This window comes from Arachis duranensis, chromosome 4 (assembly GCF_000817695.3).
Source record: "Arachis duranensis cultivar V14167 chromosome 4, aradu.V14167.gnm2.J7QH, whole genome shotgun sequence".
Classification (NCBI taxonomy): domain Eukaryota; kingdom Viridiplantae; phylum Streptophyta; class Magnoliopsida; order Fabales; family Fabaceae; genus Arachis; species Arachis duranensis.
In genome coordinates this window covers 94,945,680-94,968,575 of record NC_029775.3, presented here as the reverse complement: position 1 = coordinate 94,968,575, position 22,896 = coordinate 94,945,680, and the positions used below count along the sequence as shown (strand labels likewise).

The window sequence follows — 22,896 nt, the reverse complement described above, 5'->3', positions numbered from 1 at the left end:
AGGTGCAAAATGGCTAAAGAAATCTGGGACAAGCTCAAACTCACCCATGAAGAAACCAAGTAAGTAAGAGAGACCAGGATTAATATGATGATGAAGGAGTATAAGATGTTTAACATGAAGGAGGATGAAAGTATCGATCAAATGTTCGAAAGATTCTCAATAATAATTAATAACCTGGATGCCATAGGGAAGAGTATTCTGAAGAAACCTTGGTAAGGAAAATTTTGAGGAGCCTTACTGCCATCGCTGAAAGAAATAATTTGGTAAAAAATCACTTATGATGAGCTAAGAGGCAAGCTGCTGGCCTATGAAACTACTCACATGTCTCAAGACAGAGATGACAAAAACAAAAGTGTAGCATTGAAATAAAAAATGATAGCCAAAGAAGAGGAATCTAATGACAGTTTATCAGATGAAGAAATTGTACTCTTTACAAGAAAAATAAGAAGATTACTGAAATTCAAAAATAAAGGCAAAGGAGGTTCTTCATCCAAAGAATTCAAGAAGGACCAACCCAAGTTTATCTATCACCACTGCAAGGAATCGGGTCACTTCAAGTCCGACTGTCCTCAATTGAAGAAAGGCAAAAAATCAAAGGACAAAAAGAAAGTGACGATGGCAACATGGGAAGACTTGGAAAACGACACTGATTCTGAAGATGAAGAAGATTCAGATCAAGAGGCTCAACTATACTTAATGGCTGACCACACTGATACATAGATGAGGTAGATTTCTCTGACTTATCTATTGATGATGAATTGCACTACATTATCAAAGATTTTACTGTGAATTCTAAGAAACTCTTTGATAAATATGTTAAATACAAGAAAGATAATGAAGCATTGAGAGCTAAAAATGAACATTTATTATAGAAAGTTAAGGCAACCGAAGCTTGTGATGAAAATTCTTTAAAAGGAGAAAATAATGCTTTGAGAGCTAAATTAAATAAATTCAAACTCAAGTATTCGGTTTCAGTCTTTACTGATTTAATTGCTAAAAATGAAAGGTTGAATGAGAAAATTAACAATCTTAATGAAGACTTAGCAAAATTTGTTCAAGGTTCGCAAAATCTTGACAAATTACTTGCTTATCAAAGATCTAGCTTTGAAAAATCATTACTTGGATTCTAAGAGGAAAGCAAATCTATTTTTAAATTAACATTTCAAAAATTTGAAGCTTCCTCTTTGATGCATGAGCATCTTATACCCTTTTATAATTGTTTTTAGTTAGATTTTATTACGTTTTATTATATTTTAGTGCAAAATTCATTTTTGGATGCTACTTTGAGTTTTTCTTGTGTTTTTTATTCTTTTAGGTGAAATTCGAAACAGTTTGGAGAAGTTTGGAGCAAGAATAGAAAATGTTGTCAGCTTTCCCCCTTGAGCGCTGAACACCCAAACTAGCGTTCAACGCCAGCAAGGGGCGCTCTCCTCTATGAGCGTTCAACGCCCAGACTGGCGCTGAACGCCAACATGCAGACCGAAGCACACACCTATTGGGCCTCCAAGTGGATTTTAGTACTTATTAGTTATCTTATTTTATCTTTGTAATTTTTATATTTAAAATAATATCTTTTAGGTTTAGTATTTATTTGGTTAGTATTTAAAGGAGGAGATCACCTAGGTTTATTGAGAGATCTTCTTCTTTTTCACATCTTTTTAGAAACATGTTTTCTTTGTAAAGTTATGAGCAACTAAACCTCCTGTTAAGGTTAGGAGTTCTGTTTATTTCTATATATTAGGATTATTATTCTTCTATTTTAATTAATGTTTGATTCAATTCTAAGATATTATTTTTGTTCTTAATCTTATAAATTTGGGTAGAACGAGAGTATGACCCTTATTCTACATGAGCTCTTGTGATTCTCGAGAGAGCTATCTCGCTTGAGCTACAGCTTGAAAACACTCCTCCTAAACTGCAAATTACCTGGACTAATTAAGATATGTGACATAAAATCCAGTTAGCTTTGGGTAATTGAGGTTTTTATGGCGCTAAACTAGTTTTCTGAACTTCACCATCTGATCTGAATTGAATGAATACGAGAGTGGCTTTTAATGAGGATTAGAGGAAATTAAATCGCTAAGAGATTAGGTTTTGATCATTTATAGTTTGCCATAGAATGAATCATTGATTGTTAAAATAATTAGTAAGACGTTTTAATCCGGAAAGATAAACATCTCCAAGACTTTAACTTATTTTTCATCATTGTTTTACACCAAATCTATTTATTTGCTTTCTTTTGTTTATGTGTTTACAACAACAACAACCTTTTATTGTTTGCCTGACTAAGTCTAACAAGATAACTATTGCTTGCTCAGTCCGACAATCCTCGTAGGATCGACCCTCATTCACCTGAGATATTACTTGGATGACCCAGTGCACTTGCCGGTTAAGTTGTGCGAGTTCTAAATTCGCGCACCAAATTTTTGTCGCCGTTGCCGGAAATTGTTCGTGATTGACAACTACCGGTTGTCTTGTTGCTTAGATTAGGTATTTTTTATTATTTTTTGTTTAATTATATCTCTCTTGATTTTCGAAAACTTTCTTATTTAGGTTTCTTAATTTTCGATTGTTATCTTATTTATCTTTTCCTTAATTTCAAATTTTTTTTCTTTTGTTTTAGCTATCTTATTTTTATTTGATTTCAAATTTTAAGTTTGGTGTCCCTTAGTGATTTTCTTTTTTTGGTTTAATTAATTTCTTTTTAATTTTCAAATCATATCTTGTTTATTTTTCTTGATTTTCGATCTTTATTTTATTTATTTTTTTATTTTTAAATTTTGTTTTAGTTAATTTATTTTTTATTTAATTTCAAATGCCAAGTTTGGTGTCCTTTAATATCTCCTTTAGATCTTGCATTCTTATTTATGGAATTTTCTTTTTTTAGCTAATTGTTTACTTTATCTTATTTTATTTCTTTTAGTATATCTCATTGGGAGTTTTCTACACTCTTTAACATAGAGACTGCCATGCCACCTCTTTTTCTTTGTTTCTTGTTATCTATGAGCAAGAACAGGGATAAAGAATCCCTACTTGATTTTGATCCTGAATTTGAGAGGATCTTAAGGTAGCATTTGCAACAAATCCAAGCTTATAAACCGGAGAGAATCTCACGGAATTTTTTGAGAAGGAACCACTATGGCAGCTAACAATCTAAACGCTGGAGAAGAAGCAAGGAAGGTGCTTGACTCATACACTACACCTACTACTGACTTCTATGGGCGCAGCATATCAGTACCTATCATTGGTTCCAATAACTTCGAGGTTAAGCCTCAATTGATCACTCTAGTGCAACAAAATTATCAGTTTCATAGACTCTCGCAGGAGGACCCCAACAAGTTCATATCTGATTTCCTGCAAATATATGATACTGTTAAGACAAATGGAGTGAACCTCGAGATTTACAAGCTCATGCTCTTTTTTTTTTTGTTGTAAGGGACAGAGCAAAGCTATGGCTGGATTCTCAGCTTAAAGAGAGCTTGGACATATGGGATAAGGTGGTCACTAAATTTTTGGCCAAGTTCTTTCCATCTCAAAAATTGAGTAAACTTATAGTGAAAGTCTAGACCTTCAAATAGAAATTACCTTCGAGCTAAGTAAGCTTATAATTTAATTACTTTTTAACTTTTTCTCATTCACTTTCTTTCAATGCTCCCTACCTTTTAACATACCCTTTCTCTTCTCTTACCACCTTTATTTCGTTCTTTTTTTTTTCAACTCACTTAATATAATATATGCTTATTTAGAAGGTCTACTATATAAATTTTTAAAAATATCCACACTATAAATTTTATGTGTTTAACTTAGTGACACCAAGCATTTACCTGTTTGCAATGTCTGAACATTTTAAATTGAAGTTGTATCAATTATGACACTAATGTTTGGTATAATTTTATTCCATTTTAATGATATTAATTAGTTATTATAATTTGTTGCTAATAACTAACTTTATTTTTACTTGTTATGTTACTAGACCATTCAACAAGTTCATTCTTAATAATTTATGTTTATTTTAATTAAAAAAATTAAGTAAAAAATTTATTTTTTTATTATTTTATATAATTTAATAAAAAATATGTTTATTATTTAAATATAATATTATATTAATAAAAAATAAAATTATCCACTATAAAACTTCAATTCATTTGATAAAATATTTCAAACACTAGAATTTAATTCAATTTTATACTTTTTCTCTTGAAACACTAAAATTCAATTTAATTTTATACTTTTTTTGTTCATTCAAAACACTAGAATTCAATTCAATTCTATATTAATTAAAAATTTTTAAATAAGACATTAAAAATATGTCACGTCATTTTTATCATTAAGTACAAAATCTTAATTTTTATATAATAAAATAAATAAATTATCTCTAAAATAAATATAATATTAAATATAACAAATATATAATTTTAAATATTATATACATAAAATTATAAATATTAAATTAAATAAGATAAATTTAAATATTCTATCTCTAGCATTACTCTAAGATATAATACTTTTCAAATAAGCAATAAATTATTTGCTGCATGCTCTAGAATTTTAGAAGCATAAACTCTTTCCTTTTTGGAGCTTGGTTTACGAAATATGTAATTAGACACATAAAATAAAAATTAAATTTTTGTTATATATCTTTATAGTTATGTCTTTAAATTTAAGAAATTTAATATAAACATTTTAATTTGTTTAATAAATCGAAATATATTTTTGGCTCAGATTTAGCGATATATATATATAACGAAACGGATAGAAACGGGTATCACTGCCTCCGACCCAATGAAAGACTGGCATGTCGCAACATCCATAATTGCTAGTCCTAAACCCATATTTCTCAAAGCTTTTCTCCCACTAAGTTGCATCTTGTCGAGTTATGCAGTGGTTTTAGAAAAGACAAACTAGGATTCACTGGTAAAAATTAGGATGGAAAATATAATTTTATTTGAAAGAAATAGTAAATTTGAGGATTCAGATTACATTTAACTTCAATCTTCTGTTTTGATGTATGAAAAGTTTATTGAGCAAAAATCTAAGAATTAATAAAATCTTAAAAACACATGCATGTTGCAAAGAAAAGTTAAACTGTCTAAAGAGCAAGAACATGGTATACTACCTTCATAAATATGAGCTAACAGTAAGAGCTGCATTATCCAATTGTCATAAACACATCCTTGTTCTGTTTTACAAATGGATTGTTCTTCATTTATCATATTCAACTCTTCGACCATATCTCAAATTAAAAACCAGCAATAAAAGCATACCTCAAACACATCTATATAACAAATATGTAGTTTTCTGAAACATTTCATAACCATGCATTATTCCATGTGTAACTATGTATGTATCAATGGATGCACACATGCATGCATCACTTTTGCTACTTTATTACAACTTAGGTCTCATGATAAAATAAAAAAAAAAAAAAGATAAAAATTGAACTTAGTTGTTGCTGCTTTCTCTCACTTGCCTTGATGACCTGCTCAACAGAATCATTATTTTTACACAACTGATTATCAGAATTCAAAAACAAACAAAGATCAAGAAATACAAAATATGAGAAACAAATAGAGAGAGCGAAACTTACACTTTGTCTTCCTGGTTATTCAACTTAGATACATTATTGAGACATCCACCTTAGAGTTCTATAATTTTTCCCTCCATGCTGCTGATATATAAAATCAAGCTGAGGGAAGACCCTGTAAAGAATGTTATCCACATGATTCCAGTACCAAAACCTCCATCTCTTGCAGAACAACATTGGCATAATAATAATGCCAAGTCCAAAGACAGAACCCAACTCCACACTCAAGATACTCCAATCAACAAAACTGCCAGAATCTGAGTTTACTTTCGATGGTGGTGGTGGCAGAATTGGGCCAGAGCAATTATTTGTTAATGGTGGTCCACATAAGCCTGCGTTTCCTAGAAAGGAACCTTCTGAGAAGGACTGAAGCTGTGTACCTGTTGGGATTCTTCCAAATAACTGATTGTATGAAAGATTTAGGTATGAAAGGAAATTTAAACTTGCAAGTTGAGTGGGAATTCGTCCACCAAATTCGTTACCGGATAGGTCCAACGACTCGAGTTGCTTTAAATTCCCTATTGAGGATGGGATTTGGCCATTGAAAGAATTATGTGAGAAGTTAAGAACATGAAGTCTTGTGAAATTCATAAGCTCTTCTGGTATTGGCCCTTGAAAGTTGTTGAATGAGAAGTCTATAGAAGTGAAATCACTTAATATTTTAACCATCTCCAATTGTAAGCCTTTGTTGGTAATTATCATGGAATCCTGGTAGTTTCTCATAAAGAAGCCTACGACTTCATATCGGTTTTGCTTTTCACCAACACCAAGCATCATTGTGACCCAACTTTTGAAGTCTTCTCCAGGAAGTAAACCACTAAAATTATTGAAAGACAGATCAATAATTTGGAGGGATTGCCAAGAACCATTTATCTTGGGACATTCAACGTGACCCTGCAGTCTGTTTTCGCGCAAAACTACGACACGAATTGTGGATAACCTCCTCAAGAAGCATGGGTACACATCATAAATCTGATTATTTCCAAGATGCAAGACTTCAAGAGTTGTGCAATTCACAAGAGAGTGGGGAATTCGGCCTCTAAGTAGATTTCCATTTAGATGTAGAATCTTTAGTGCAGAATGTTGAGGAAATGCATCAGGAATGTGGCCATCAAGCTTGTTATGCTCCAGATTTAGTACCTTAAGATACTCCATCCGCATTAAACAATCTGGAATCTTCCCTTTCAACTGATTATAGGAAAAATCAAGAGCTTGAAGATATGACATCTTGCACAAGGATTGAGGAAGGTTCCCAGATAAACTATTGTTGGAGAAAGACAAGAAAAATGTGGAAGACATATAAGTGCTAATATCTGATGGAATGATAGAGCTGAAGTTGTTCATCGAGCAGTCCAAAAAATAAAGTTGTTTTGAGAGAAATGTTGGAAAGTTCCCTTGGATTTGGTTAGAGTGAAGGTCAATGAAGTACAAAGAGGCACTAACATTCTGTATCGGCTCTTCAAACATGGTGAACAAATTGTTGGAGATGTTTAAGAAAGTAAGGGAGGAAAATTGCCAAATCCACCTTGGTATAGGTCCTTGAATAAGATTTCCTGAGAGGTCTAAATTGGATAATCTAGACTGATTTCGCAGAAAACTAGGGAACCTTGTCAAATTGCAGGAAGCCAAATTTACATCCCACTTTCTGAGGATGGAAGATATGCCCAAGTCAGTAGTAACATTTGCTTCTATGCCCAAGTCAGTAACATTTGCTTCTATCAACAAGCTATTGTGTGAAAAATCTAGTGTAGTTAGATTTTCAAGCCTCCGAAACATTTTTGTGTATATTGTAACATTTAATTTGTTTGAAGACAACAGGAGTTCTTCTAGTGACTTGAGTTGAAAAATGAACTCAGGAATGGGGCCTTGTAAGCTATTATTGCTCAAATCCAGAGTCTTTAACATGGTGGAAGATAAGTTTGGAAATTCATGTGGGAATGCTTGAAAATTGTTGTTGTAAAGTTTAAGATATTCTAGCAATGGAAGTTCAAAAAGAGAAGAAGGTAGGCTTCCGTTGAGGCGATTGGCCCCTAAATCAATGTAGTTCAACTCCATGAAGCCTTTGAAGTGATCAGATGTAATTGAACCTGTTAAATCATTGTGAGACAGGTCTAAATGAGTGAGATTCTTGAACATATTGAAGGATGGAATTGGCCCTTGTATATTGTTACTGCTTAAGCCTAGATGGCTCAAGAACATGGTAGAAGATAAATTTGAAAACTCAAGTGGGTGACTCTGAAAATTATTGTTGGAAAGTACAATGGTTTGTAGCAATGGGAGTTCAAAAAGATAAGAAGGCAGGCTTCCATTGAAGAAATTGTTAGACACATCTATATGGGTCAGTTTCTTGGACATGTTAAAAGATGGAATTGAATTGGTGAACTTGTTATGTCCCAAATCCAAAATAGTGAGTTCCATGAGGTTTGACATTGAACTGGGGAGTGTTCCACTAAATTGGCTTCCAAAAAGATCTAAGATGGACAACTTCCTCAACTTACTTATAGAACCTGGTACTGCTCCTGACAACTTTGTCATACTCAACTTCAGAGTCTGGAGATGATCATTTGATGCGAATTCCAGCAAAGAACCATACAGATTTGTATTGTCAGATATATCTATAAAAGATAATGCTGATATCTGAAAGATCTTCTCTGGAAACTTCCCTCTCAATTCACAATCACTAAGGCTTAGAGTGGATAGACTTTTGAAATTGGCAAAGGTTTCCGGCACCACAGATGAGAAGTCGTTCCCATCAAGGCGAATCGTGGAGAGATTCTTAAGTTTGTGAAGCGCCGAATCAAGGGGGCCTAAGAGATTGCAATATGACATGCTTATTTCTTGTAGGCCAGGTAGTTGCAACAAAGCATTGCACCATTCCTGTCCCGAAGCACTTATATCAACATAATCAAGATGCAAGTACCTGATCCTAGTGAGGTTTTGGACTAGCTTCTGCAGATTTGGAATATTTAGTTCAATGGATGAGGAGATATCAAGAGTAACTAGCCTTGTCAACTGAGAAATCTCCATTGGAATCTCCCCCACAAAGAAAGCATATGACAGATTCAGATAAGTTAAGTTCTTCAACTTGCTGAATCCAGATGGTATCTTAGAATGGAAGTTGTTGGTAGCCAAATTCAAAACTTGGAGATTCTGAAGACTAAAAAGGCTACTGGAATTGTCAAAACCCCCACAGATTGATTCCTCGCTAAGGTCGAGACCAGAAACATGCCCCTTGTTATCACAGGTTACACCTTTCCATCGACAGCAATCAATGGTTTCATTCCAGGACACCAGTTTGCTTGAATGTTCATGCTCGAATACGAAGCTGCTCTTTAGTTGAAGCAGCAATGATTGTTGATCCTCAAGACATTGGCCATGGACCAATGTGACAGTAACAGCAAGGTGAGTCCAGCAGCAGTAGCAGAATATGAAGAAAAGCCATGAAACTAACGGAATGTTCATTGCACACTATTTGAAGAGACACCACACAACACAACTCAAGGCTCAGAAAGTTTTGAGACAGAGAAATGAATGACCAAAAGCATAGAAATGTTTTGAGCACGGCATGATCAAAGAGACAGACTTAGACTCGGTAAGTGGAGATATTTGTCAAAGTAAACCATGCTCGTACAGAGAAAACAATGTCATAAACTCATAATTTCATGCCGTGTTATACATTTTCCATGTTAGTCCCTTTCTGTCGGAAGATTTTTCCATGTTCTAGCTTGTGAAATGGGGCGTGAATATTAGGAATTTTAGATGAATTTCCACCGCTACTGTTATGGTGGATTCTCATATCATTTTAGATGATGGAGTTAAACATTCATTATTTCAATATTTTGGACAATGGGGTTGAAATCATTTGCATGGTATTAGAGTAATTACTGTCTTATTGAATTGATTGGTGGCTACTGGCTAGTGACTACAAAAATACTTTCTAGTATAAACTAATAGGTAGAAATTTGTCTTAACAGGTCATTTATAGAGAGTAACCGAATAAGTTATAGAAAAGTTATCAGGTGTGCCATTGTCCTTTTTGGAATAGCGCTATTCCTAGCACTAACGGGTAGAAGTGTTTTTTTTGTCGTTATACAAACACTCAAATTACAATAACATCATCGTTTTTTATTTAGGAAATTACATGCAGGGTCAGCTGGATTGGAATAAGGAGAGAGCAATAGCCAAGTTGGTAACAGACTCAACTGGATTGAAGTGAGGAGAGAGCAATAACCAAATTGGTGTTGGGATCGAATGCGCTAGTTAGCAAAATTGGGGCTTCCAGTGGTGTCAGAAATGGAAGACGGTGAAGGTTTGAGGGTCGGTAGAAATGGCAACGGAGGGTGCAACGGGCAGCATTAGGGGATGTTGGATACGGTGGACCATCATTTTAAGAAGGAAATTTCACTTGAATGCATCGAGACCAAAGTGGACAAAGTTAGACGGACAAATACTACAACTAAAGTTAGTAATAAAGACACATTAGATGTAGATGATGTTTATGATGAAGTATATACATGTTTAATAGTTTGCTTGCAATTGAGAATGGTGTATTGTGAGGCATTGATGGTGGTTTATTGAGTATTGGATTGTAGGAGAGGTGGGTAATGCTGCTAATGCAGTGGAAAGTATGAATGAGCGAACTGCAGTAATGTTGGGAGTGTGCTCGCAACGTGGTCATTAGGAATTGAAATTTGGGAAGGGTTTGAGTGGGAGATTACAAGTGAGACAGGAAAATGGTTAATTATTGCATGTTAAGAGTATGTTGAGTTAATGTGAACGATCATGAAATTGAAATTACTGGTTTAATGATAGTGTTTGAGGTGTATGGTTGTGAATTGTTCTTGTTTCAGTCAGGTTGCATGAAATAATTGCTTGTTGAAATTGGAATTTATGAGATATCTCTAAAAATAATAATTTCAAGACCTGCTTGGTTTGAGCCATTGAGATTAGGTGGTGTGCAGGTCAGACAAAGTGATTCGCAATGGAAGAGGTTCTTGGGTGCTGGATGGAAGGCGCATTTGCGGATGAGGCGGTATTGGATGGAGTGAGTGAAAGGGTGGGGGACGTTGCCTTCGAAGAGGTATGTGGTAGGGAGGTTTGGTTAAAAGATGCATTTTACAATGCGGCAACCCAATGTGAATATGCAAATAGCTTCATTATTTAAGTTTGGCAATATGAACTCAATACATGAATTAATTATGTTTTCAGGAAATAGCACAACATATGGGAATGAAAGATGATGACGTTGAGGTAGCTGGAGGACAGCAAAGTGTTGAGAATGTAATGGACGCTGCTGAAGTTATGACAATAACGGCTGATGATTTTTTGCGAATGGAGTTCAACAATCCTAAGGAAGCTGCTCGTATATATGAAGAGTACAGTCGGGTGAAGGGTTTTGCTGTTCGACAAGGTAGGAAGATAAAAAACAAGAGAGAAATTTGTGCGGATTACGTATTTGTGCAATAGAAAAGGTTTTCGGGACAAGAAATGGTTAGAAAAGCAGGATCACAAAAGAGAGCACAAGGTTGTCACCCGTTGTGGGTGTCCTGCCGAGATGCGGATAAAGTCAAGGATTGTCACAGGAAAGTGGTTTGTGGCACGTTTTGTGGATGACCATAACCATCATCTTTTGCCTGAAAAGTTTTGGAGTACTTGCCTGCGCACAGGAGGAGATGTCATAAGCATAAAATTCTTTAAGCATGTGAATTCGTTTACAGCAGACAGTCGATGTTAAGCCATGATTTTAATCTGTTGCAGGTGTCATATGCTGGCAATGAAAGCAACAACCGTCGAACAAGAGTATGCTAAATTTAGACGTAAAAGAAGGATTTATGGTAAGGGTGAGATGCTATGAAGGAATTGGAAGGTGTGTGTTGGCAACAGGTAAAGAAATGTCCAAACTGAACTGAATATGTTAAATGTTTCTAAAGAGATGAATCCCGCACTGTCAATTAATTTTGTGTGAAGATTTTTCTTCTTAATCTAAATGAGGTTATTATATTCGATATGAGGTAACCATGGTGATTACCATCATCTTGACCCATAGAATAGGGTGGTTCATTTGCAAGTATGTGCAATTTCATTATACCGAATCAATCTGTGTTATGTAACAATCCAAAGTTTTGATTCTCAAAGCAATCCACCTGGGTACAGCAAGCAACCCCAAAGATGATTTTAGAGTGAAGTCATCGCATGAGTACAGCAAGCACATGAGAGTACTCATTTATTAAATTTCAGAAACATTTATCCATGTACAAACAAGAGACTGGTATAGATTTATTGGGTCACTGTACTTCTCAATTACTATTACTATAACCTGAAATTTACCTTGTCCAAATGTACCTCAATTAACATTTAGCAGGAGTACATACAAGATACCACATGCAGCTTAGGTTGAGTTACGCAACTGGTGCAAACAATTAATAAGCATCAGTTTTAAATTCTTTGTTATAAAAAAATGTATAAAATTTACACTTGAAAATTTCAAAGCTGAATTTTAGAATTTTAAATCATAATTTTGAAACTTAATTTAAAGATTCAAAATTGAAAACTTTCATTTCAGTTCCGCCACTTTAGATGACTAACAAAATACAATTTAAAAACAATTTTTAGAAAACACTTTTGATGTGTCATAAACGAAAAGAAAAACTATTTTTTATAGAGATACATCTTAATCATTTTAACACATTTTTTATAGAGATACATCTTAATCATTTTAACACATTCAAATATGTAATTCATGAAAAAACCTACTAATAATAAAAAGTAAGAAATACTAAGATTTAGAGGTGAAACCATGTTTTTAACGTCTAATTTTAAATTATAAATTTGAGATTTTGGGTGTATTTAAAAAATATTTTCGTAACTTGTTAGGGTATTATAACAATAATAAAATTCGAGAAGCACGGTCTAAGGGAATGACAGAGAATGATGAAGTAACTTTTTTCTGAAGTTGATAGGAAATGAGAGAATTTTTCGTAATTAATACTTAACTTAAACTAAGTTATCAACATGTTTATCTCCAACAAAGCCATGTGGTTAACTAAGATTTAATTAAATAATTTTATCTGATTTAAAAGGACGATAAAAGACTTAAAGTTCATAGAGAACTCCCATTTCTCTTTTCATTATACAATTCTGTGTTGCGTGGATTTTTTTTATTGCCCATCCAAGTAGCTGAACCTTTGCTATTAACTCAACTCTCATTCTCCTAAAACTCCTTTATGTTGGACATGACTTGTTCAATTATCTACATTATTCATCTTTCTGACCGTTCTTATTAGAATTGGGATAAATGAATACTGTTTAAATGTAAAATAAGTTAGACATGTACGTTAACCGCCTCATTCCGTATTCAACAAAAGCGGCAAGGCACAAATATAATCAGCAAGAAAGTTGGGAGATTTAATTCTCCTCCATAGCTAAAGTCGAGTGAAAGAACTACACCTAAAAATATTAAGCAAGAAATTAATTTATGAGGTCACTACGCGATTTTGAAAGGATGATATCGCCAACTCAATTGAAAATCTACATATTGTCAGTAACTATTTAAGTTACCTGTGCGAATAAGAAAACAAGATACGACGCAAGGATTCATGGATTCAGGGTCACACAACTAAAATAAGGCCAATCACCCAAGGCATGAATGGACTTGTTTTAGTTGCTATAGGAGCAGCTGATCCCCTAAGTTCAACTTAACAAAGTTTATAAGTCATACATCAGTTGATTTCCATTACACTATTGACATAAACACGGGATATAGGTTCTAGCATGTGCTAAACCTTACCCAAGACACATAACAAGGTGGTGCAAAAGGGCATTGAATCCACAGCCAAAAGGAGCAAAAAGTTAGTGTCGTCATCTTCTGCACGACCCAAATAGACTTAGTGCGATAATTACTTAACAGGACTTCTTCCGAGAAAAGCATAATTGACAACAAACAGATATCTAGTCTGATTAGTTGAAGGAAATGACATCCAACCAGTTCATTTGCGAGCGAACATCTACAGATCCTCCTACCTTAACAACAACAAGAGGATTCAACAGAAAGTGCAGATCAAGCAGAAATTCAAATCTCAAACCCAAAAATTCAAATCTATCCGTCAGTTCTACTTTTCACAGCAAATACAGAACAAGCCAAATTTCCAATCAATCCAGTATTTCAATCAACATTACAGGGTTTCGCAATTCGGGACAAGACAACACAAGCAATTAACCAATTAGAAGATTCAGAGGCATATTTGGAATTACCTAGCGCGATTGGGATTGACGGTGTCGAGGTGGATGTACGAGCAGTGGATGAGACCAATTTGGGTAACGGTAATGGGACTCGATGCGGCGTGGTCGCGATGGAGAGGGTGAACTTCGCCGATTCATCACCAACAGAGGTGACGGTACCGTGACCACCACCCAAACCACCACATCTGAGCTCTCACGCGGTGCCGACGACGCTACAACGGCAAACAGAGGAGGCGGCACCGAGGAGGAAGAAGGAACAGATGAGCGGTGCTTGAAGCGAAGGCTTCCGAGACGAACGCGGTGGCGGCTGCAAGTCGGTCATGGTGTGTTTCTCCGATTGTGGCCAAGCCACCACCACAGTGTTCCCTTGGGAGCGTGAGAATGGGATCACACCAGAGAAAAAGCAGGATCAGTACAATTCCCAAAAATTTTTATTCACAAATTTTTTTATCTAATTTGTACTCGCAACAATTTTTTCCATGCCACTATGTTTTTGTTATCCCAACAAAAATTACTCCATTATAACATTCCCATAAAAAAAAACAAAAAACTCTCTATAGTAAGTCCATTTTTTTGAGCCCAAAGCCCAACTGAATGTCAGCTCGGCTCAGTTTTCTAATCCCAACTAAAGCAATCACTTCAATTTGGCACACTTGTCACAGCTTTGACCACAAAGCTGGTGTTCAATTTTTTAAATTATGTACAACGATACTACCGGTTTTCAAAATACCGTAGGCCTCTTTTGCTGCTTCTTCACAATACATTCTTTACACTGCATCAACATCATCACCATTATCTATATTAAATCTAGACGGATCAATTTATTGGAATTGAAATGTTCCATATCCGTACGGTAGTACACCTGATAACCTTCCTAAGTTATAATCCATATATTACAAATAAAACCTCCATAAAATCAATTTTTGTTACTGCTTAATAATTTTTGTATCAAAAGACTCCTATTGTCTCAATTTTTTATTTTCTGGATTTGTACTTTCGTATATTTTGCTTTTTAGCGTTTCCAGTAATTATTTTTTACAATTTTAGTATTATTGTATAATATATAAATCTTAAGAGCAACTTACAAAAGAAATCATATATGTTCTCTAAATTAAAATTTTGATACAAGTTTAATTGATAATTTATTTATTTAAATCGAACAAAATCCAAGCAAAACACTACATAATTAGTTATGGGTCATGTTATATAGGACTACTAGGTTAGATCTAAACATAAATAATATAATATCCATATTTTTTATCATTAATTTGTTATTTTAGAAAAAATATCAAATAAATAAACAATAGAACGAATATGTGTTTATTTCAGAATAAATGTTTTGGTGTCTATCACACTGTGCCTAAATTAAAAAAAATAAATTTTAAATATTTTATTTTTTATTTTTTAAAATAAATTAAATAATTTAGACACCACAATAAAAAAATCATAAAAATCATCTTATTTCAGCAGATTTTTTATTTTAATAAATAAAATAAATATAATATTAACCAAAATAAATATTTTCATGCAAAATTATCGATTTAAATTCCCTTGGCATATCTCGTTACAGTGTAAACGAAATGATAATGCATATATCTCGTTTACACTATAAACGAGATATGCCCCGTACGCGCCTATATATAGAAGTCGTTTACAGCTTAGTTCTGGGCTCCATTTTCACTTTGTCAACATCTTTCTCTCCTCTTTTAACCCTTTCTGACTATACCTTTGACCCAAGGGTGATGACGCGCCAAGTGGGGAATGACGAGGACATAAACAGGCTGAACGAGATGACACATTACGCCGGGGCGGCTGACTTCGAGGTTAGTTTCGTTATGGTTGTTAAATTTAATGATGTTGCCATAGTTAGGGTAGTCATGAAGATCTGGAACATTGGTATATGAGTTAAGAGTTAGGTCTGTAGGCTTAATTTTGAACTCTATCTGCTTGTGCTAGGCTGGTATGACATAAATATTATTACTTTGGAACTCTATTATTCCTGTGCTATGTTGTTAGTATTTATAACGCTGAAGTTCGGATTTGCCTATTATCGAATATGTAATGTAGAGACATGTGTAGGATAGAAAGTTGAAATATTTTATTCTTAAGGCTAAAATATTTTTGTTTGTCATCCTTCGAAGGCCTCGCCTCCTACTGTCCCGGTGAGTGAGCTATACTTTACCTCCATCGGACGCCATCGTCCCGTATCTGGCTGAGGCCGGATTCGGCGACATCTGCCCCTTAGAGATTTTACTTTTGACAATTCCCTGATTTCGGCACTGGTAAAGCGATGACGTTCAGAGGCGCACACGTTTCATCTCCCGTGGGGTGAGGTCACTATCACCCTGCAGGACGTGGCATACCATCTAGGCCTATGCGCACATGGTAATCCCGTCGGGGGTGCCTCCGTAACTTTGGTAGGTGGTACGATACAGAGACGTGGGTGTTGGTGGAGTAGCTCTTCGATGCCAGGCTTCCCGTGGCAGCACAGTAGGCGGCTGGTGCGGATTTTATAACCCACACTTACTAACCGGCAAGTGCACTGGGTCGTACCAAGTAATACCTTACGTGAGTGAGAGTCGATCCCACGAGGATTGATGGATTAAGCAATAGTTATTGAGTGATAAGCTTAGTTAGGCAAGCAGAAATTGGTTTTGAGATGTTCAAAAAGTTTAAGTGTAAATTCAGAATATCAAAGACAGGCAGATTAATAAGTGGGAATAAAATATTAGAGAAAATAGTTAAGGTTTCAGAATTATCTATTTTTCCAGATTTATTTTCTTACTAACTATTTTAATTATGCAAGATTTAATTTCATGGCTAACTATATATGACTAGACCCTAATTCCTTAGACCTTCCTAGTCTCCTCTAAAATTCATTAATTGTCAATTCCTTGGTCAATTAATTCCAATTAGAGGGTGATGATCAATTTCTAGTTTATATGCCAAAATAATTCTAATTATCCAAAAATAAGGGGATTATATGTCACGTATCCCGTTAAATACAAACAATTAAAATTCAGTATAATATGTTTTCAATCTGTTGTTCAAGTAAAGAGCTTTTCCAAGTTTTACAAGAACTCAATTAGAACATGAGTCATACTTCCGTTCCACCCATATTTCATAAAATGGAGAACGAAAATAATTATTGAAATATAAATCAAGACATGAATTAAATTAGAAAGATCAAACGAATAAATCCATACAAATAGACAGAGCTCCTAACCTTAGCAATGAAAGATTAGTTGCTCATGGTTCAGAGAAGAAAAATAAGGGTTCTGGTAACAATCTGGTATCCTGTCTAAATGTACATAGTTTCTATTTATAACTAATCCTAATAAATCTAAAATCTAATTATCTAAAACTAAAAATAATATCTTTTCCTAAAAGATAAGATTTGAATTTAAATTTGAATTAATTGACAAGTCTTTTCAGCTAATGGGTGGGGACCACTTGCTTTGTCCATTCTGCAGCTTTTAATCTGTATTTTCTGGGTTGAAAACTGAGTCAAAATATAGCCCAAAATCCACGCCAGCGATTTCTGTAATTTCTGCAGATCGCGCACGTCACGCGTACGCGTCGCTGGTCTTCTTCGCAAGTCACGCAAACGCGTCGGTCACGCGGCTGCGTCACTGAGCAACTCCTCAAATCACGCGTACGCGTCGGTCACGCGTACACGTCGGTCACGCGTACACGTCGGTCACGCGTACCCGTCGCCACGGATACTTCCAGATCACGCGTACGCGTGAGGCAAGCGTGCGCGTCGCTCCTCGCAACCATCTTCTTTGATTCTTGTGCTGCAGAAACTCCATCAAATTCTGCCGAATGCTACTTGAAATAAATAAAATTGCACAAAACTCAAAATAGCATCCATAGTGGCTAAAATATAATTAATTCTTAATTAAACTCAACAATTTAAGTGTAAATTCACTAGGAAAAGATAGACAAGACGCTCACACATCACAATACCAAACTTAAACTGTTGATTGTCCTCAAGCGACCAAAACTAACATAAGCTCAGGATGTGAATTTGCATGAGAATGAGAATTCGATTAAGCTCGTGTCTCTTTTTATAGTGGGGTTTATAACTGTAATCCTGAACAGGTTTGACATCTCACTCTCCTTTAAATCAGAAGGATGTCACTATCATATGAAATTAGAATCCAGATAATATTATTTATTCTCTGATCTTTTATATTTCAGTTTAATCCTTGAACACAGTAAAATTTACTTTAATTTATTTTCTTTGGTGCTTTGCACCTTGAGCCTAGCCGTGACTTTAAATGTTTTGTCTCAAGAGTTACTTGATACCAAAACACCACAAGCACTTAACTGGGGAACTCTCTCTGAGTTCTGATTTTTCTTTCAATTTCTCCCAGACAGTGGTGCTCAAAGCCTTTGGCATACTCTGTTAAACGCACTTGGTCTCGACTCTAAGTGTTCTGTCTCAAAGATTACTTGACACAATCACACCACAAGCATATGACTAGGGAAATAACTCTTTGAGCTTTTAATCATGTCCGACCTCCCTAGTCATTGATGCTGAGAGCCTTAGACCTTGCTTTTATTATTATTTATTTATTTATATAATGATTTTTTTCTTTTGCTATTTCTTTTGCTTCAAGGATTAAATTTTTGTTTATTTCAGAGAAGTCATAATAATTCTCTAAATTCCTGTTCCTTATACATCAACATCCCTTGATTCAAATTCAAATATCCACTGTTCATATCATGCATTCAAAAATCACAGAAAATACCACCACATTTAAGTAAATAAGACTATTCTTAGAATTAAACTCAATTTCTCATGCAATACATCACTTCTTTTTCTTTTCTTTTTTGCTTCAAGTTCAGTGAGTGGTACATGAAACATCTTTTCAGCATTAAAGAAATTAAAAAAAAACTAGTCCTAGAATTCTAACTAATAAAAGATCATGCAACAAACAAAACAAAATAGCAGAAGACCGGAACATAACATAGAAAAAGAGGGGAGGAATAAAATGAAAGGAACTCAACCACCTTAATTATCCTAGCGGTCACTTTATTCTTCAAGTTGTGCTTCTCCGTGAAGATGATTCGCCTCCTTTAAAGGTTTGCTTGTCCTCAAGCAAAGAAGAACTGAAAATAGAAGAGACAAATATTATGAGGAAAAAAAATAAAAGGATAAAAGAATAAGAGAGAATTAGGATTGGGAGAGAGAGAGAGAGAGGAAGAAAAACTGGGCGGCGCAAAATGACGCGTACGTGTACAGCACGCATATGCGTGGATCGCGCATTCTTCATAATGACGTGTTAGCATCAGGCACGCGTCCGCGTGCCCTGGATTTTGTGCGATTCGCCCGAAGCCAGCCGCGTGCCCGCGCGACTCTCTGTTCATAGTGCTTGGGAATCAATTATTCATACAACGCGTTCGCGTCGTGCGAGTCGTTCGCGTGCATGGCCATATGTGCAACTGACGCGAACGCGTCAGTCACGCGTCCGCGTGATCTAATTTGTGCTTTTAGCACACTTCCTGCCCCAAGCCAGCACACCTCTCTGCCCAATACTCTTTTACGTCGAATTCACCGGTCACGCGTTCGCGTCAGGGACGCGCCCGCGTGAATGGCAAAAATCACAAATGACGCGAACGCGTGAGGTACGCGTTCGCGTAGGACTGTTTGTGTGAAAGGCAGGAGTCTAGCGTCATTCCCGCGCAACTCTCTGTTCAAATTTATTTTTCACGCACACCCATCTGACGCGTTTGCGTCAGTGACGCTTGTGCGTCAGATGCTCTTCTCTCTCTTCTTTTTTTTTAGAAATATAGAGCTTGAGGTGTTCGGTTCCTGTGATAAAATAGCTGTATGATTAGAAAATTAGTAAGAACTCAATAAAAATCAAATAAGCAATAAAACTACTACTATGAAAAACAACTAAGAATGAAAAGAAACGATCATACCACGGTGGGTTGTCTCCCACCAAGCACTTTTAGTTAAAGTCCTTAAGTTGGACATGTGGTGAGCTCCTTGTCATGGTGGCTTGTGCTTGTACTGATCCAGGAATTTCCACCAATGTTTGTAATTCCAATGGTCACCGGGATCCCAAACTAGACGCATAACGCCTTTGAGCAAGTTGAAGCAAGTGACAGGGCCCCAAGAGTGTTGATTGTGGGAATGAATTCCAGGGTCCCAAACCTTGAACCTTCTAGACCCCTTCAATTGAGCTCTACACCAATCCTTGCAGTTCAATTTGGAGCATGCAACCATACTGAACCTTGCTTGACAACTCTTACCACTAACCATCTTCCTCTTACTCTCAATGCCACAAAGAGCTCTAAGTTGACCATCCGTCTCTAGTAGCCCATATTCAAGTGGGAAAGTAAGGATTAAGGATAGGAATTTTACCCACTTGAATGTTGTATTGGATGGTGATGGTGATTTTGCAAGCTCCACTCCCTTGTGTTCTTCTTTGAATTCTTCTACCTCTTTGCAAGCATTCTCAATTTCAACCTCTTCCTCTTGGTAGCTGTCTTCTAATTCAATCTCTTCTTCATTGCTTACCAAAGGCATGGGAGTTTGTGCATCTTCCTCTTTTGCTTTTGCATCTTCCTTTTCTTCCATGTGTGAGGATGAAAAGTTCTCTAGTTCATTAGAGTATAAACTCCTTTGATTGATTTCTTCACTTTCTTCCATAGGATCTTGTATTATATCTCTTGGGAAGGAATTTGCTTGCTCCTCTTCCTGTGACTTGATTATTGCCTGCACATAGTTTTCTATATTTTTAACACTTGTCTTTATATCATGTAGGTATTCTTTCATGAGGAGCTCAAGATTTGATGGTATTTGAGATGAATAGGAAGATTGTGGCTCTTGATATGGGTAGAAGGATGATGGTTCTTGATATGGGTAGAAAGGTGGTGGTTCTTGGTACGAATATGGAGATGGTGGTTCGTGGTATGAATATGGAGGTGGTGGCTCTTAATAGTTGGAACATGAAGCATTGAAGTTTCTTTGGTTTTGACTTTGCCAACCAAAATTTGGATAGTTCATCCATCCACCATAATATGAATTACTACTCGGGTGTGAGTAGTATCACATGTGATCTCTCTCCATTATTTTTCCTTAGCACAAAACACCAAAAAGGATTAAACGCACCATGTGGTAAACAGGAAAGCAAAGAAGACAGAACAAATTTTTTTTGAAAATATTATTTTTTTATTTTTATTATTATTATTATTTTTAGAGAAAAATTACTACGTAGACACCAAACTTAATTTCAAAAATAAAAAAATATTGGTGCTATTTATTTATATTTTTTTCAAAAATTATATACATTTTTTTATTTAAATACTAAAAGGGAAAAGAAAAAAAAGGGAAAACGTAACAGGGGAGGGGGGAACGAAAGAAAAAAAAAGAAGTGTAACGAAAAAAAATGTCAACGTAAAGAAAAAAGATTTTTTTTTTGAAAATTTAAAAGCAAAATTTAATTAAAATAAAAGTTAAAATGCCTAATCTAAGCAATCAAACAACTGATAGTTGTTAATCACAGTCAATCCCCGGCAACGGCACCAAAAACTTGGTGCGGATTTTATAACCCACACTTACTAACCGGCAAGTGCACTGGGTCGTACCAAGTAATACCTTACGTGAGTAAGGGTCGATCCCACAAGGATTGATGGATTAAGCAACAGTTATTGAGTGATAAGCTTAGTTAGGCAAGCAGAAATTGGTTTTGAGATGTTCAAAAAGTTTAAGTGTAAATTCAGAATATCAAAGACAAGCAGATTAATAAGTTGGGAATAAAATATTAGAGAAAATAGTTAAGGTTTCAGAGTTATCTATTTTTCCAGATTTATTTTCTTACTAACTATTTTAATCATGCAAGATTTAATTTCATGGCAAACTATATATGACTAGACCCTAATTCCTTAGACTTTCCTAGTCTCTAGAACTCAATTAGAACATGGGTCATACTTCCGTTCCACCCATATTTCATAAAATGGAGAACGAAAATAATTATTGAAATATAAATCAAGACATGAATTAAATTAGAAAGATCAAACGAATAAATCCATACAAATAGACAGAGCTCCTAACCTTAGCAATGAAAGATTAGTTGCTCATGGTTCAGAGAAGAAAAATAAGGGTTCTGGTAACAATCTGGTATCCTGTCTAAATGTACAGAGTTTCTATTTATAACTAATCCTAATAAATCTAAAATCTAATTATCTAAAACTAAAAATAATATCTTTTCCTAAAAGATAAGATTTGAATTTAAATTTGAATTAATTGACAAGTCTTCAGCTGACGGGTAGGGACCACTTGCTTTATCCATTCTGCAGCTTCTAATCTGTATTTTCTGGGCTAAAAACTGAGTCAAAATGCGGCCCAAAATCCACGCCAGCGATTTCTGTAATTTCTGCAGATCGCGCACGTCACGCGTACGCGTCAGTGACGCGTACGCGTCGCTGGTTTTCTTTGCAAGTCACGCGGACGCGTCAGTCACGCGGCCGCGTCGCTGAGCAACTCCTCAAATCACGCGTACGCGTCGGTCACGCATACGCGTCGCCATGGATACTTCCAGATCACGCGTACGCGTGAGGCACGCGTGCGCGTCGCTCCTCGCAGCCATCTTCTTTGATTCTTGTGCTGCAGAAACTCCATCAAATTCTGCCGAATGCTACCTGAAATAAATAAAATTGCACTAAACTCAAAATAGCATCCATAGTGGCTAAATTATAATTAATTCTTAATTAAACTCAATAATTTAAGTGCAAATTCACTAGGAAAAGATAAACAAGACACTCACGCATCAGCGGCGCAGAGGAAGGAGTCGTTCACGCTGAAGCTTGTGTGGCTACGGGATCGTGTCCGCCAGATGCCCTAGACAGACGATCCCGAGACCCTCCGACAGTATGCTAGGTGTTATATCATGTTACTGATCGGAGGGTATCTGATAACCGACAAGTCCAACAATCTGGTGCACCTTCGTTGGCTACCATTGCTCCGCAACTTTGCGGAGTGTAGAGCGTTTTCTTGGGGCTCGGCTGTGCTGGCCTGGACGTATCACTCTCTTTCTTTGGCGGTTCAACCGAGCGTC

At 35.6% G+C, this 22,896-nt stretch overlaps 1 protein-coding gene across 1 annotated transcript; it reads right to left on the bottom strand.

The window, feature by feature from the left end:
- Positions 1-5,888: 5,888 nt before the first annotated feature.
- Positions 5,889-9,046, bottom strand: LOC107484949 (receptor-like protein 19). The gene is made up of 2 exons (XM_052260603.1): positions 6,028-9,046; positions 5,889-5,986 (listed from the first exon to the last, which is right to left on the bottom strand). Exons 1-2 carry the CDS (start codon positions 9,044-9,046, stop codon positions 5,889-5,891), a joined length of 3,117 nt encoding a protein of 1,038 aa, XP_052116563.1.
- Between the last annotated feature and the right edge of the window lie 13,850 nt (positions 9,047-22,896).